The 14,078-nt window shown below is 53.8% G+C and overlaps 5 protein-coding genes across 5 annotated transcripts; 1 reads left to right on the forward strand and 4 right to left on the reverse strand.

Annotated features, from left to right (window-relative positions):
- Nucleotides 1–623: 623 nt before the first annotated feature.
- On the forward strand, nucleotides 624–4,118 carry RHO25_010056 (uncharacterized protein; the record flags this gene model as incomplete). The annotated part of the gene is made up of 1 exon (XM_023601576.2): nucleotides 624–4,118. The coding sequence occupies one exon, from the start codon at nucleotides 624–626 to the stop codon at nucleotides 4,116–4,118; it is 3,495 nt and encodes a 1,164-aa protein (XP_023453142.2).
- A 185-nt stretch (nucleotides 4,119–4,303) lies between these two features.
- RHO25_010057 (uncharacterized protein) lies at nucleotides 4,304–5,091 on the reverse strand (the record flags this gene model as incomplete). Its single annotated transcript, XM_023601577.2, has 2 exons — nucleotides 4,304–4,779; nucleotides 4,854–5,091. 2 exons carry the CDS (start codon nucleotides 5,089–5,091, stop codon nucleotides 4,304–4,306), a joined length of 714 nt encoding a protein of 237 aa, XP_023453169.1.
- A 1,278-nt stretch (nucleotides 5,092–6,369) lies between these two features.
- On the reverse strand, nucleotides 6,370–8,232 carry RHO25_010058 (uncharacterized protein; the record flags this gene model as incomplete). The annotated part of the gene is made up of 1 exon (XM_023601578.2): nucleotides 6,370–8,232. The coding sequence occupies one exon, from the start codon at nucleotides 8,230–8,232 to the stop codon at nucleotides 6,370–6,372; it is 1,863 nt and encodes a 620-aa protein (XP_023453170.1).
- Nucleotides 8,233–8,645: 413 nt separating this feature from the next.
- Nucleotides 8,646–10,121, reverse strand: EGL2 (Endoglucanase EG-II; the record flags this gene model as incomplete). The annotated part of the gene is made up of 1 exon (XM_023601579.2): nucleotides 8,646–10,121. The coding sequence occupies one exon, from the start codon at nucleotides 10,119–10,121 to the stop codon at nucleotides 8,646–8,648; it is 1,476 nt and encodes a 491-aa protein (XP_023453976.1).
- Nucleotides 10,122–13,003: 2,882 nt separating this feature from the next.
- Nucleotides 13,004–13,717, reverse strand: RHO25_010060 (uncharacterized protein; the record flags this gene model as incomplete). Its single annotated transcript, XM_065603241.1, has 3 exons — nucleotides 13,004–13,437; nucleotides 13,502–13,568; nucleotides 13,634–13,717. 3 exons carry the CDS (start codon nucleotides 13,715–13,717, stop codon nucleotides 13,004–13,006), a joined length of 585 nt encoding a protein of 194 aa, XP_065459313.1.
- Between the last annotated feature and the right edge of the window lie 361 nt (nucleotides 13,718–14,078).

Raw genomic sequence — 14,078 nt, forward strand, 5'->3', positions numbered from 1 at the left:
ACTCAACCACCTTCCACAGGCTCTTGCCTCATGTCACTGGATGAAGTTTCACCCCCCAGCGCCCTCCTACCAGCCACGATTCACAACTGTGCTGGCGACTGCGAAGTCCATGATCCTGAACAAAGCGACTGAGAGAGGTCCCGACATCTGCGACCTCGCCCACCCTGACAGTCACCAAGTACGTCCTACCCCCTCAGGTCAACATCGAAGGCCGTCTTCGCGTTTCCCTTCCACGAACGTGAAGTCCAGTGATGCGCCTTAATCTCCACGAGTGGAACGACGATCACTATGCGAAGCTCGGCTTAATCCGCAACATCACTGCCCAACTGCTCATCGAGTGGGTGATTCTTGGCCTCACACACTGTTTGATCTCCTTGTGAGAGCATCGAATTGTCGGCCAGCAATCCCAACTATTGGCGCTGTTCTGTCAACCTGCGACGTGCTCACCGAAGGGCAATTCGCACACTTGCAGTACACAACGGGCTTTGCTGATACCTGCGTCAGAGTCTCTGCTATCACGAGCTTGCATCCAAACATCCACGTGCCGAACTAGACCTAACAGTTACTTGTTCAGACAAATGTCACGTCACGGAGGCTCGCCGATGTTGCTTGCTCGTTCCAATATGTCCTTCGTGCCTGGAAACAGCGATCCGGTGGTTGATTCTGGTATGGACGATATGGACTGGCAGTGGGACTCAGATGATGATCAAAAAGACGGCCGGCTTACAGATTACACAGCTGATCACAAGCAAACATATTTGAGTACTCCAATAGAGCTGGATCTGCCAGATGCTTCCAGGCCACGTTTCAGCCGTCTTCGAGGAAGTCTGGACCTCAAACGGCCATACAGCACAATCGAAACGAAGGTGTCACCAGATATCACGAAGAGGAGAAAGATTAACATGCCTCCGGTCCCGCAGCGATCCTCGGCATCGTTGCTGTCCGAAAGCATAGATGTTAAACCGCAGATGCCATTGGGAACATCTTCTGCTTCGGCTGGGCCAGCGTTTCGCGCGAAAAACAATGGGCCCTTCCAGGAGATGGATTCCGATGATTCTGACGATGAGGGGACATCTCCACCAGCGCCTGCCTCGCCGCCAAAAAATCTGTCCCACGGGCCGTCTCGTCTTTTGGAGCCGAATGCTGACAAGGCATTGGCAGCAAGTGCTGCATGGCGAAAAGAGGCGCAGAAACGCAAACAGGCTGCCCAGCAAGAGGCACTCGATAATATTTCGGAGCGGAGGAAGACGTCAGATCATCGCTTCGCATCCAGCAGTACCTTCAAAGATCGCGGAGAATCATCGCGACTGCGGCCTACAGAGACGCTGGGCTCGCGACTGCAGAGTCTGCCGGGCACGAAAGCTCGGCCATCCTCAAAGCCGCTGGCACGGGAAGTCATCACCATCGACTCTGATTCAGAAGGCTCTTCCCGACCTCACCGATCAAAGAACAGAAAACCAGTCAAGAGCTCTGCTCGCCACAAGACCTCCGAACAGCACTCGAGGTCCGATGCTCCAACCACCGGGCAGGCTGACTTTGCATCGTGGTCAGATCGACTTCAGCAACTCAAGAAGGAGCGTTCGGTTGTCGCATCTTCTACGCCACAGTCGACGATTCGGCCTAGTATTGAGATCCCAGATGCCGCTGCGAGTATTGAAAAGGCCGATGATAGACGAAAGCGAATCGATGCAGAGGGCACGAAGAACTTCGAGGAGAGAATGGCATTGGAGCTTGAACGTGGCCGTGCAGCAGAGCAGCAGCGTAAACAGCGGGAACGCGAGGCAGATGCAGCTCTGAGGCATCAACGTGAGGAAGAAACCCGAGCCAAACGAGAACAGGCGTCCAAAGCCCGACAAGCTGCAATTGAACTCAAGCGGCAGGAAGAACAAGAGAGACAGCGCAAGCAGGAGGCAGACGATAAACTTAACAAAGATCTCGCAGACCAATTGCGAAGAACACGCGAAGATAACATCAAGAAGAAGGCAGAGGCAGACGCCAAACGCCAGAGAGAGAAAGTTGAGGAGGAGCAGCGGCGAGACGCAGAGCGCACACGCTCGATCGAGCAGAAGAAAGCCGAGCTGGCGAAGCGTTCGTCGATTCTAGACGAGAAAGCTCAGAAGCAGAGGGATGAGCGGATCCGGCAGAAACAGGAGCGCGCAGCTCGCAACAGGCAGGCCGAGCAAGAAGACAACAATGTCGATGAGCTGATTGTTGAGGCAGCTCCGAGGCCAAAGTACAGAAGTGTCACGGCCACTGCACGGGGCTTGGAGCTCAGCAGCAAGCTGGTAGCTGAGCAAGACGACGTGGACACTGACACATACACACCTACGCCGACTCTGGCATCGAAACCTCTCGCCCTTAACAGCGCAGCCGGTGTCAAAGCAGTCGAGTCGGCATCGAGACACGCTGGTGCCAATTCTGCTCGCACTGGCCATGATCGCGTGCTGGGCGAGATCCTTGACGAGGACGCGAAGCTAGTGCAGTGGAAAGATACTGGTGACCAGTGGCCGGTCATTGTTGAGAAGTACGAAAAGCTCACTGGAAACAAGCGCGCTGACAGCACTCTGCGCCAACGGTACAGACAGGTCAGCAGAGCTCTGAACGAGGCTAATGTAGATCCCATGCTCAGACAGCGCATGTCCAGAGGGGATGAAGACGCGCGGCGGCAAGTCAATATCAAGGTTCACAGGCAGTGGCCACCTCCGGCAAAAGACTTCTCAGGCAGGGACGTACCCAAAGGACCAAACATTAAACTCATTAGGCGTCAGATACCTCAGGACTCACTTCCAGCGCCTGGAGAAATCCTGCCCATTGATGCGCTACTCGTACGTTGGCGTCGGGACAAAATGGCCTGGTCCAATGTCATACAGAACTACGAGAGTATTACAGGCGTGCGAAAGAGCGAGCCTACGCTAAGAGTTCGATTCAATGAGCTGGACAGATCTCTCGAAGATGCCAACGTGTTCCACGATGAAATCGAAGATCTATCCAACGACGCCCCAGGCGCGAGAGCCAAAGTCAATGGCAAAGTCTGGCAGGTCTGGCCACCAGTGATCAAGACTCAACATACACCACGCACAGAAACTCCAGAGGCAAGATTTCGGGGAAGACCGCCTAAAGTTGGCCCCTTTGGTTCTGGATCTGGACCGCAGCGCCTGGAACCGCTCTCTCGTCCTGCTGTTACCATTCAGCCACTGCTGCAACTCAATGAGGATTCAGACACCGAGGACTCCGATCCGCGGCCGAGACCTCGAATCGGAGGAAAGACGATTAACAACGAAGTCTTCGGCACCTTCATGCAACCTCGGGATGGCGATGATGACGGCTCGAGCTCTACCGATGGATACGAAACTGACTTCGATGAGAACAACCCCGCGGACTTTTACTATTTTATATGGCGCGTCTACAGACGAGAGTGTATCTTTGAAGACGAACAGGGAAAGGGCGACATCAGAAGGAGTGAATGGCGAGATTGTGGCAAGACGTACGAGAACCTTGATGAAGCAAACCAGGCCGCAGAAGCAGAAACAAAATTGGTCCTTCCCGGTGGTCTGGACTTCCGAAATGTCAGCTTTTCCGCAGACAGGAAGGTCCGTGACGATGGCTGCCATCGTTACACACTCAGCAGCCACAAAGTCGGCACCCTCCACGTCAAAGTCAAGAGGCATGCGCGTCTGCCCTCAGAACGGATACCTCCAAAGAGCAAAGGAGGTTGGCTTGCTGCCATTCAATACTCCGTCAAGGTACGTGAAGTGACGACAAAGAGAATCTTCGACGAAGCCCTCCAACAGACCACGCTGAAGGAGAAAGATTGGTGCGACGAGATAGATGGCACATCAACATCCTTCATCGACCACGCAAATTCGCGTGCCGCGGATATTTTCGCCGGAAAAATCCTCGATAAGACAGTGGACCTCCGACACAACTCAATCGTCAAAGCCCGGAAGGTGGAGGAGTTGTTGCAGAACATGAAGTGGGACGAACACCTAGGGGCACCGAAGTTCTATGGCAAGCACGTGTTTCCAGGGAACGAGAAAGTGTTGGAGGTTTGGACAAAGGTCAACTTGGTGAATGGACCAAGGAATCATTTCCAAATCAGCAAGGCGAGTGAAGAATAAGGGGCGTGCGGTTGGCGATGTGTTTGAGGGAGATTTGATTTTTGGGGCGAAGTTAATATTCATCTCACGCGAGGGACACTGGCTATTTCTGAAGACTTCAGGCCGCAACCCACAATTCCACTCGTTGTTGCCATCAGACAGTCACTTGTGCCACAGCCCGCACATCCACCTATCAAATGCAAACCTCAAAACTCTACTCCCCTGATCGGGAACTCCACATACCCCTTCCCACTCACGAAAGTCGCCTGCCACGGCACCTCATCGCCTTTCCCTCCCTCCGCCAAATCCAGGAAGAAGCTAGCATGCCCCTCGCCGGAAACACCGTTATATATCGGCCCGCCAACTTCAGTCCTCTCATCAACGTAGTGGAACCTGATTCCTTTCTTGCTATACACCAAATCCGCTTCTGCGATCAGATACGCTGTGGCAGATTTCCCCACGCCGAGCGTCAAGAGACCTGGGATTGGCTTTTGCTCGTTAAGGAGGTTGCCTGTGAAGATGAAAGTCTTTCGTGTTAATGAAGGGATGGCATTGAAAGATTTGAGCGCTTCTTGCGCGGCAACGAAAGGGCTTGTGGTGTTTATGGTGAGATCCGTAGTGAAGTCGGAGAGAGAAACATGGTTGAGGGTGTCGGCGGCTCCGCCGAAATGGGCGGCGGCGGCTGTGCAGCAACGTCAGTGTATTGGAACTCTTTGAAGAGACAGTTGATGAATTGAATTTCTCGGATGATGATACCATTATAAATCACAACATTCGGCTCTCCCAATTTCTGCCTCGTTTCTTCGAATGCTTTTGTAATGCTTTCCGGCTTGGTAGCATCGACCACGAGTTGAAGATTGTCTTTCGTGCTATCCTCCGGTTTCAGAGACCGTGAAGCTTGTGCGACTCTATAGCCAGCTCCGAGAAAGGTCTTGACAGTCGAGGCTCCAATGTTAGCACCACTGCCGATGAAGAGCAAGATTTTGGAAGCCATTTCTTTTGTTATATCCGAGCCAATTCAAGTTGCGCTGAAACAAATTTCGCTGTTTACTCGTTTGGAAAGTTGTTGTTATGCTTTTATATAGTTGTGTGCCAGGGTAGAGCTGAAGTCGGCATATGTGGCTTATGAAGCCGGAGCTTATGTATAGCTCTTCCCCGGTTCCGTTTCAGCTGCAAGCGCACAATGCTTTGTCAGTGTCGCACGCAATAGGACCTCAGCTTGTTGTCCATTGATGAAAGCGATTTGTCAGAGGTAATTTAGTCGTCTATCCTCTGCAGACAAGCTGGCGTGGAATTGAAGCCGCATGGCCACGACTGAGGTCAACTACACTCTGTGGACGGGAATTAGCTCGAAAGACAATTGTTTGAAGGCCAGCTTCTTCTCTCGTCTATTGTTTTCTGGATAGTGGAGGGCACCGCCATAGGCTCAAGATCCCCACCGAATGGCACACTTGCTTCGACTTCCTCAAGAAAAGCATTCTTGAGGCTTTCTCACCCAAGAACAAACTTAACGAAAGTTGAAATTTCGCGCATAGCCTGCTCGATCAGCAGATCAAACTTGATTTCTGTCAGGAGCTTCTGCGGCGTTGCACGGCGTATCTGTAAAAAAACAGAGACGTACGAACAATTCTGCCAGTAATTTCAGAAGTTTGTCAAGCGCCCATTGTTCCCCTTTGCAACGCCATTTCCACAGTCGACCTGCAAGATTCAGAGTTGTCGTAGCCGGTTAATCGGAAACGCCCGATCATCATAAAAGGACCTCTCTTGCATCACACCCCAGTCGAAATCATCTTGCGGCAGACCTCTTTGGATCAGCCGCGAGCGGAGCTTGCACTCAATATCACGCCCTCTTGCTTCACCAGTATATATCGAGATATCCCGGACCGTTTGCGCCCCAACAGCAGGCTGTATGCTGACCAAATGGAGTGATGAGAAGGTCGAGTGGGCAGAGAAGGGCGGAACAAAAATATTGTGCTTGAATTGGTCCGAGCTTTGAAGGCCTTCCTAAGGACATGTCGCTACCACGGACTCCGTCGACCACAGACCTGCATTGCAACGCAACATTGCTACCAGGAAGAAGCACAGCGGATGCTGCCGCTGGCTAGTAGGTCGCGCAAGATCTCGCGTTGCGAACTCATATGCAGTTTCGGGTTGTCAAGATGATCGGAGGAAAAAATAGGCTCCTCCTGAGCCATCCTGGGCATTGATTCACTGTAGCTAGATGTCATCGGGTCCGCGTCTCAGGAAGCTGCTGCATCCATCACAGCGTCTTTCAACCTGCACTCTCAGCTTTGAGCTCCACTTCATTCTCTCTACCTTTCGAATTCGCTGGTGTTTCGAAATCGTCAGGCACCCCTCTCGCTGCCCTCCCCAGATCTCCATAAGTCGGTCCAACCCAACAGCCAAGCATAGAGCTCCACTGACAGCCGCCAGCCAACAGCCGTTGAACCATTTTGTATTCCATAAGACCAGCATACGAAATTCCGGTCTTTGGATCTCGGAACTTTGCAGGAAAGGGCGTGAGCGCACATTTCGCTTTTGTCGGGGGAGGCGGAAGATGCTCTTTAGCTGTCGCACGCTTTTTATGCGTGAGATACCGTGCTTCTTCCGGTGCAAAGTGAGGATATGAGCCTGGAAGGAGTATTGACGCGACGGGGGTAGGCTCTAGTAGATTCTCTTTCTGCGCCCTTGATGAGCTGCGCTTGCTTGTCGTTGGCGCATCAAGGTTCTCAAAGGCCTCGAGCATGATCAAAGAGCGCTGGGCTTGTTCCTTAATGAGAGGCGGCGGAGGGGGCTCCGGCACTTGTTGTTGTGGTGTGTTGAGCTGGAATTGGCCGTATGTACCATATGGTGGCAAGCCATGATAGATCGGGGCTTGGCTTGACATATGCTGCGCTGCCGACGGCTGCGGCGCTAACATGGGCAGTCCGTTGGAAGCAACAGGCGGTGTATTGAGTGCTGGAGTGCTAGGGGTGTAGGTTCCCGGTTGGAGGGGTGTCGACGTGCCAGAACCATTTGCATATTCGTGAATGCCATCTAACCAGGACGAAGGGCCTGCTACTGGTGGTTCAGGCTGTAGAGGAGGATGCGCAGGCTGCAAAGGTCGGCTGCCGGGGAAGCCAGGTGTCGCCGGTACGCTTGGTGGTGCGGGACTTCCGTTGGCCGTGGCATATTCTGTCGAGTGCCCTGAGGCAAGCTCGTCTTTGCCTGCGTCTCCGCTGACACTCACGCCTCCAGCACTTCCTGGCCGATCTTTGATCTCGTCTACTTTCTGACTGCCATGCAAGCGGTTGTCCTTGATCTTGTCGCCTTCCCACAGCACACTACCACTCCAATATCTGATCACTGGCCCCTCTATGCCTCGCCTCCGCTTCGCAGCCAGAGCCTCCTCTCGCAGCCGCTGTCTCTCCGCCTCTTCTCTCTCCCATCTGCCAAACTCCTTCGCCGTCTCCTTCTCGATCTTGGCAGCTTTGGCAAAACGTTCCTCCTGCGTGAGCACGGCACGCGTGTTAGCCTTCACCTTCGCAGCATGATTCGCCATAACCTTCTTCTGCTTCTCACTCCGCGCGATGCTTTGTTTCAGATTGGTATGCACCATTTCTCGATTCGCCACAGCTGTCGATCGACTCGACTGTCTGACAGGCATATCGGCCTCAGTGGGTAGCCAATTCTGCCTCTCGCTCTTCTTCTTAGGCCTCTCCACCGGCGTGGCAGAGCCATCCTCCGTCTTGACATCGTCGGCCAGCTTGACTCTCTTTTTCTGCCCAAACTTAGGAAGACGCATCTTCGCCTCCTCAATCTTTCGCTTCCGCTTCAGCTGGGCGCGTTCCTGCTTCTTCAACTCCCGCTCGCCCTCCAAGTCCTCCTTCTCGCCATCCTGCGGGGGTCCAGCATCGTCTTCGTCGCCCGACGAGGACATCGCATCGTCGTCATCTTTGTCGGATCCCACGAATTCGCCTTGGTCATCCTCATCCTCGGCGAGAAGCTGTTTCTGCAGCTCTTCATCGTCCAGGATTTCGCGGAGTGACGAATACAGGTTTCCTGCGGTCGCTCGTTTCGCGCGCGTAGCGATGAGTCCGGATGTGGCGACATCTTCGTCTCCAGAAGACGAGCCAGAGCTCTCGTCGTCGGACATATCGAAAAAGCTCAAGTCGTTATCGAAGTCGTGCGCGCGAACGCGAAGTTGAGTCGCGATGTGGAGGGACACGCGGAGAGCGCTCCCGTCATTCCGAAGTTCGGCCGACAGAGACAGATTCACTTGCGATGCCCTTGGCGACAAGATCCGTGCATCACCAAATCAAGTCGATAGCGCAAAGAGACAGGTAGGCTGATCAAAATATGAGGTAGCTGACCAGAATGCAGGGTCACCGAATTTTGTTTCTATCTATGGGCAAGATGTGTATTTCAGGCATCTCTTCAATGGCCGTGACCGGCCCACATCTTCCAACAAGACAGTGAGCTCTCTTAGAGGCTGATCATCTGAGCTCCAGAACATGACAGAAGACCATATTCCGTCTCAAAAACTCAGCGATGTCGCAGTACACTGCACTAAGCCTTGAACTTTCCAACAATGCACTGCTTCACCAGCGGCAAATCAGTAAATCCTCCACTGCCACTCTTGCTCGGAGTTTCCGCCAACTCATAACTGCTGTCGAACTTTCCAGCCGCCCAGCCCGTCCACCCCAGATAGACATCAGAATACTCGTTCAAGACATCAAACTGCTTGCAGAGGTTGGCCAAGCAAGTCTCATCAGTCGAACCACCACCCGTCTCAGTCAAGATGGCCTGGCGCTTGTTCTGCCTCAAATAGTCTCCAAGCTCACGGAACGAGTCGGCATTGTCGGTGACGCAGTTCGTGTGGGTACCGCTTCCATCGGAGTCAAGGTACTGGTGCACGTCGAAGATGAGATTGGTGGTTGAGCCATCGAGGTTCTTGACTGCAGAGAGGGCTTCGGCTGAGCCGTCGGAAATGTAGCTGGAGGCGTGAGTCCAGTCATTACCAGGCAAGAGGATTTTGTTTGAGGTTGCGCCGGCTTGACGGATGGCGGTGACTGCCGCCTGGACTGTGGTGGCCCATTTGCCAATATCGACATCGTGCGGCTCGTTCATGATTCCAAACACGACCTTGTCGTTGTTCTTATACTTGGTTGCGAGCAGAGACCACAAGCTAGCGAATTCAGTGTTGGATGGACCGCCTTGCCCGACGATGGCTCCGTTCCAGCGAGCGTAGTTGTGAATGTCGATGATACACAGCTCGGCGCCGGCATCAAGACAACCTTGCACCAATTTATCATAGGTTGCGAAATTGGTGGCGTCGAGGGAGCCACCCACTTGGTTGTTGACAAGGAATTGCCAGCCGACTGGCAAACGGAAAGTGTTCAAGCCATCATCATTGATGAAGTGCTTGATCTGATCGATGCCGTCTTGGCCAGGGTCGACTACGTTCGAAGTCTGACAGTTTCCAGAGGTATCGCAACCGAAGTCCAAACCTGCGATGTTGACACCAGCATAGCTGACTCCAGTCGAACCACGGGTTGCAGCAGAGCTAGTGAGAGTAGACGCTGGCCCAGAAGCAGAGCTGTACGCGGCAGAAGTAGGGCCTGAAGGAGAAGTGGTGCCAGAAGAAGCAGGACCGGGGACAGAGACGAAGGGAGCCGAGCTGACGGGAGCCGAGCTGACGGGAGCAGAGATTACCGGAGCAGAGATGACCGGAGCAGAGCTGACGGGAGCAGACTCGACAGAGCTGATAGGAGCAGAGACCAGGCTGGAGATGGAACTGGCACTGGCCACCACAGATGTAACACTCGTCCGAGCACGACAAGCCGAGGCAGAAGTAGAGCTGTTGCCGACAGAAGTAGGTCTAGAAGAAAAGGTGAAGCCAGAGGGAGCAGAGCCAGAAGGCGCAGTAACCGGGCTGAAAGTATAATTCGTCCCAGTTGGATAAGGTATGACACCAGTCGAAGCCCGGCAAGCAGAGCCAGCTGCTGTTGCCGTAGCCGCGAACGTCAGAAGTGAAAGACGCATTGTCGTCGAAGTGAGTCGAACGAGGGTAAGGAGCGACAAGAAGTGAAAGAATTGCTTGGAAGTGAACAAGAACAGAACATCAAACGTCAAGGAAAGCTTATTATATGTTATCTTCCCGCGTATACATACCAGTTGACCAGCGGTAGCGAGAGGAGCCGAGTAGTCCTTGAGTAATTAATTCTGAAGTGCATCGATATTGCAGTGGGCGCACTCCCATCACAATCTGGAATCGCGTGGAACGAACGCTGAGGGCCTGGAACAACCAGCACTGAAAGTTGAGCCGACCGAGCCTGAGTGCATATTTCACAACGGTCGTTGTCGACATCCGGTCAAGCGAATGTGAGGAATTGATTGCATGACAGAAGGCTTGTTTCATCTAGACCTTACCGAACGAGAGATTTCGGCTAATATCCGAGTCTTCGCGTCTTCACGTGGTCGTGTCGAAGGATTTGCTCTCTTTGCCGACGGGCGTTCCAAATCCTAGATCTACTGCAAGTAGAATGCGTCACCAGAAAGGGGCCATTCGGGCAGCCGTATTTGTGTGCCGATCCATGCTGTCCACCGAGCTAACCATGTGCAAATCGTGTGGTTGTCGCGTGGCTGTTGCCAAGCCCAAGGCCCATGGTATGGAAACCCTCAAATTGAACTTCATCCGAGAACAATACGTCCGGACTTGATTGCTCTGAGATACAACACTATCATGTGCCATGACTCAGCGCGATGGCCGTACAAGTGTATCCGAAGCACACAGGTCCAAAGAATATGCTTGCGATCTACCATCCAGGGTCCAAGTACGCTGTGCACGATGGCTTGTGAACTGTAGCATCTTCAGGCCTTGCAGTAGGTGTACAGCAGGTTCGTGGAAGTCTGCGATCGAGGATCCAGCTGCTTCGCCTTGTTGGTCACCGATCAAATTTTCCCCCGATCGACAAAGCCCTGTGCGACTGCTGTTGTCCACTCTCACACCGAAGAATTGGGTATTTAGGCTGCTTCTAGCAACCCAATGACCATACTGATCATCAGCGCATCTATATCGCCAATGCGCAGCGAAACTACCTCGATGGCTTTCACGGTCTGCTGAGAGGACGGCGTGACGATGGGCAGTTCGGGTGCGATGGAAGATCGCTTGGTGCCGGCAGCGGTGACGAGTTGTACTTTGGCAAGGAGTCGTTCGGCTTGTAGCAGCATGTGTTGCTATGCTGCGAAGCTAGAAGACCATCGGCAAGATTGAAGACTAATTGAATAGGCTTGTGCTCATCGACGTGCGTTGGTGTTCACTTCGGCTTGGCGAGCGACTGCCGGAGGGGATTCGTTCCAGTCCGTACGCTATCTGGCGACACCTTTGCATTGTGGGCGTCAAGAGCATAGTCCAGTCGAGGTGCTCGTCGCCCAAGGCGTAGACGGTGCCGCTCCGGAAATGTGCCGTTTCCTGTAGCGCGGAGGTCATCGCCAGACGATGCTCAGGGACATGCCCGAAGGAAGCGCTGCGTGGCCTGGAGGCATGATGGTGGACGAGATAGTGATGTTGAGGAGAAAGGAATTGGCAGGAGGTTGGAAGGGTTGAGACAATGTTGGCGGAAAGTCGCAACGGGCGAAGGCACGCCAGGGTCCGGTGGGCTGGGCTGGGGAAGCACAGGTACAATGTTACAACGGTCTCATTACCAACTCTCTCCAAAATGACTTGCTTCATCACGATTCTCATGCGAAGGCGCAAGACGTGCCAGATATATCCGGGCCTTGGTTCTCGATAGTCTAGTAAAACGACCCCATCAACATATTCTGATGTTCACCTCGCCTGAAAGCACCGTGCACTGAGCGAGTTATGCGATAGCACACAATGCTGCTCCACTCCACCTCGCGTACATCCCTCCGTGCAGATGTGGCTCAGTCCTTCTGCAGCGGGTCGGCACCAGCAGCAGCAGCCCCGACGAAAATCTAATAAGAGTGAAGAAAAGAAAACCGTCCAACAACAACAACTCGCCTGAAGATGTTTTCCACAATCGGCTCGTCATCAAGCGGCGGCAGGTCCGCTGAAGATGTCGATGACCCAGCCCGCCATGGATGAGCACCTCGACTTTTGCACTTTTTGCCACCAAATTCGCCCCCGTAAATCAATCTCATCGCACGATGTCTTCAGTGAAGTCGCCAATAAGCGCCGTGCAGAGAAACCGTGACGAGCGACTGCATCAAGCTCCTGGTATTTGAGATGCAAGTGTCCGCGGCTTCAATTGCCCTTGGACACAAATTGCCGCGACCCAGGAATTCTGTCTTCGGAGCAATGCTCCGTGAGACTTCGGAAGGTCCTCCGGCTCCGGCAGGCGTGAAGGATGCCCCATGCTAAGGGCGTATTCAACGGTCACTTGATGGTCTAGAACATGAATGTGGCACAGATAGGTGATTCGAAGGCTTGGAAGTGCAACAAATGCGATCTGGGGATGATAACAAGACATTATTCTGAACACCAGCCGCGCTTCCCTTGACCCTGACCCTGAGAACACCTGTATCGTTCGTGAACGTCGTAAAATGGAGTTGGTCTCGGACAATGTCTCGAGGCCAAAGCTCTGTAAGTTCTGCTCCAACGCCCAGGCTCAACACAGCACAACAAAGCATTGCCTCCGACAGGGGACAACAACAGGACACGGCGTCTCGCGTCACACGTGGAGGTCGGACGAATCCTCTATCGTATGCAGCAGTAGCATCCGCGACTAATCGGCGGCATCATGTATGGCGCATTGCAACCGCTGGCGCGATCACTGCGACAATGGGTGGGGATGTGTGGACCCTCCTTGTGAGTCCGGACATCGACGGCTTGCGAGAGGTGCGCAGCGGAATGTGCAGTGTTTCCATCGGACATCTCGCCGAAGCTCCGGGAAGGATGTACTCTAGTTGTAGCTCGTGGTGTTGTTGCTTTCCGCCAACATCTGCGGGTCGATGTTGTCCGGTGTTGGCGCACTCATTCCACCTCCACCACGACTGTTCCAACTGCGCGCATCCCAAGCTTGCGTATACATGAAATTCTGCATGCCAGGCGCAAGCGTGGCGAGATAGTCTGCACCCGCTTTGTCGGGTTTATCGATCGAACGCTGTAGTTCCTCGCTGGAGGTCGTGCGCTGTGTTGATGAGCGTGGAGAGAAGGCTTGGATGCGACGATACTCGTCTTCGATAGAACTCCCTGTCCGCAAACGCGCAAGGGACTCTGCCGCTTCGTGATCGCTGCCGGACTGCAAGTGATCGAGGATGCCCATGGCATGCTCCAGCTTGCGGCCTCGGTCGTCCAGATCGTACTGCAGCTGCTGCCGTTTTGTGAGGCCTTCCACTAGAAACGTTGGATGGGCGTTTAGAGTGCATTCCCACAAAGACGACTGGCGGCAGTGACTTACACACATCGTATTCGCACTCGAAGCCACGTTCGTGGCAGCGTGAGCATGTCGGATGCTCTCCGGAGCACTGGGAATTGGGCGTAAAGTCAGCGCCGGAGGGGTGCGCACATTGCGAAATATGGGCCGACGGACCTTGAGTTTGGCAGTTCTGCAAATGACACAAGCATTGGCAACTTGCTCTCTCCGAGCTTTGGCTTTTCCTTGCCCGGCATTCATGCTGAGCAGCAGTTAGCGGGAAGAGTCTTGCAGGGTTGGGAGGATGGAGCGTGCGCAGCGACTTCAGGCCTCGTCAGATGTGAGTGTATTGGGATGAAGCAGTTCCTCCACGTGGCAGGCAAGGTCGAGACATAAATGGCAGGGTGATGTGAGCGCTGGGGCTACGGCATGAGGCGACAGAGGGTCGCTACAGGCACAGCAGTGGCAGCGTATGCAGGGAGCAAGATACTGTCTCGAGACTGTGCTCGTTTATAGAAAAGAGAGGCGAGGGTCGAGCCGAAGAGCACGGAGGAGTCTCCAGGTGGGAGCTGCCCACAGCGGCAGTCAGGCAGTGCCACCGGAGAAACGCGTCGAGAGCAGC

Source organism: Cercospora beticola, chromosome 6 (genome assembly GCF_033473495.1).
Source record: "Cercospora beticola chromosome 6, complete sequence".
Classification (NCBI taxonomy): Eukaryota; Fungi; Ascomycota; class Dothideomycetes; order Mycosphaerellales; family Mycosphaerellaceae; genus Cercospora; species Cercospora beticola.